The following is a 1,548-nucleotide window of genomic DNA, read 5'->3' as shown; positions in this document are numbered from 1 at the left end:
TGCGCGTTTAAGCACTGGATTCTAAGTAATGTATTCTACAGCCACGTCTGTAAGAATTTCTCAGGATATCGTATTAATCCGGTTTCCATAGATCCATTAATATTTAAAAATAAGTATTATGCATCCCCCATTTAACTATTTTAACCATTTCTCTACATCGACGTGCTATCAAAATTAAAGTTTTCTATAAGAAAACAAACCATTCACCTTTTTTTTTTTTTTTTTTTTTTTTTACAGTGAATAACACGGAAGACCATGTCATGTATCTTATTCTAACTTTAGAAAATGTGATCGAACCAATTTTTATTTAATTAAGTATAATAATGAAAACTACAGCTTTATTTATTGTGAGTAATTAACATTATAATTTGTTTTTAAGAAAAGTAAGCACCTCCCTTTTTTCTGGCGATATCTTCATAGACATTGAGACAATATTTCACACAATGTCAGAATTAAGCTATTTTTAATCTTCTGTAGATGGACAGAGCTCCCGTCCATTGGGCAGCTTCTCGTGGTCATCTAGACATCCTGGCCATGCTTATAATGGTCAAATGTGACATAGAATCCAGCGATAAGGTTAGTTGGATGCATTAATTCTTAAGTTAGTAACGTCTAACGAATTAAATATATATATACATCATCAATGTGTAGAACGCCTTAACTTAACCGGTGGAGTTGACATTAAATATTAACATGTGTTTGTGATATTGCATGGCAATAAGACTGACAATAGTCTTAACTGGCGGAGTTTTATATTAGATATTAATATGTGCTTGTGATATTACATCACAGTACTGATAATAGTTTCAATCACCCATTTGTTACTAGCCCACTACGGGTTTCTAGTAAGAAGACTCTACATGATATAACATTTTAGCTATGCCTTCTTTGTTGTACTCCTCTGTCGAAGAGGCTTTTTGCTAAATACTGAAACTCGAAAACAGAAATTCAATGAATAATCAGTCTTATTTTGATGAAATATCATCACACAATGCTATCAAAATAACGAAATTTAATAGTGACCCCACTGTTTTTTGTTGTTGCTTTTTTTTCTCTTCTCAAACTTCAAAGCTACTTTTTATACTAATGTGCATCCAGAAATATGTTACTTTTTTAGTATGGAATGAAGCCACTTTTACTAGCTGCATGGTTTGGACACAAGGGAGCAGTGCAAATGTTAGTGGAGAATGGATGCAATTGCAGACAAACAAACAGAGTAAGTTTGGCTTTTTTTAGTAAAGAAGAAAGAAACTTAAAGCTTAAATAGCAGGAAAAACTCATTTAACAAAAAATTTCTATGAGCTATTTTACTATCTTAATAAAAGTCGGTTGGCCAAAATGTTGATAGTTTTGCCTTTCTTTAGCGTTTATTATTTTTATTTAGCTCTTTTTCCTGAATTTTTGCGAATATTGTTTTTTTAAGTTAGTTCTGAATTGTGACTGCCGTACTAAAAATTGCTTTTACTTGGTGTATAATCCCCGTCACAATAAACATGCTCGCCCTTTCAGCCGTGGGGGCGTTATAATGTGACGGTCAATCCCAATATT

General features: G+C 32.4%; 1 protein-coding gene across 1 annotated transcript in view; it reads left to right on the top strand.

Annotated features, from left to right (window-relative positions):
- Nucleotides 1-1,548, top strand: part of LOC106472673 (ankyrin repeat and death domain-containing protein 1A-like) — a 42,791-nt gene that overhangs the window by 6,791 nt on the left and 34,452 nt on the right. The window contains exons 3-4 of the mRNA XM_022401226.1: nt 478-576; nt 1,118-1,216. Coding sequence (XP_022256934.1) covers nt 478-576; nt 1,118-1,216 — 198 coding nt within the window. The remainder of the gene's footprint in view (nt 1-477; nt 577-1,117; nt 1,217-1,548) is intronic.

This window comes from Limulus polyphemus, unplaced genomic scaffold, assembly GCF_000517525.1.
Source record: "Limulus polyphemus unplaced genomic scaffold, Limulus_polyphemus-2.1.2 Scaffold5514, whole genome shotgun sequence".
NCBI classification, from domain to species: domain Eukaryota; kingdom Metazoa; phylum Arthropoda; class Merostomata; order Xiphosura; family Limulidae; genus Limulus; species Limulus polyphemus.
This window is presented reverse-complemented; position numbering and strand designations above follow the sequence as displayed.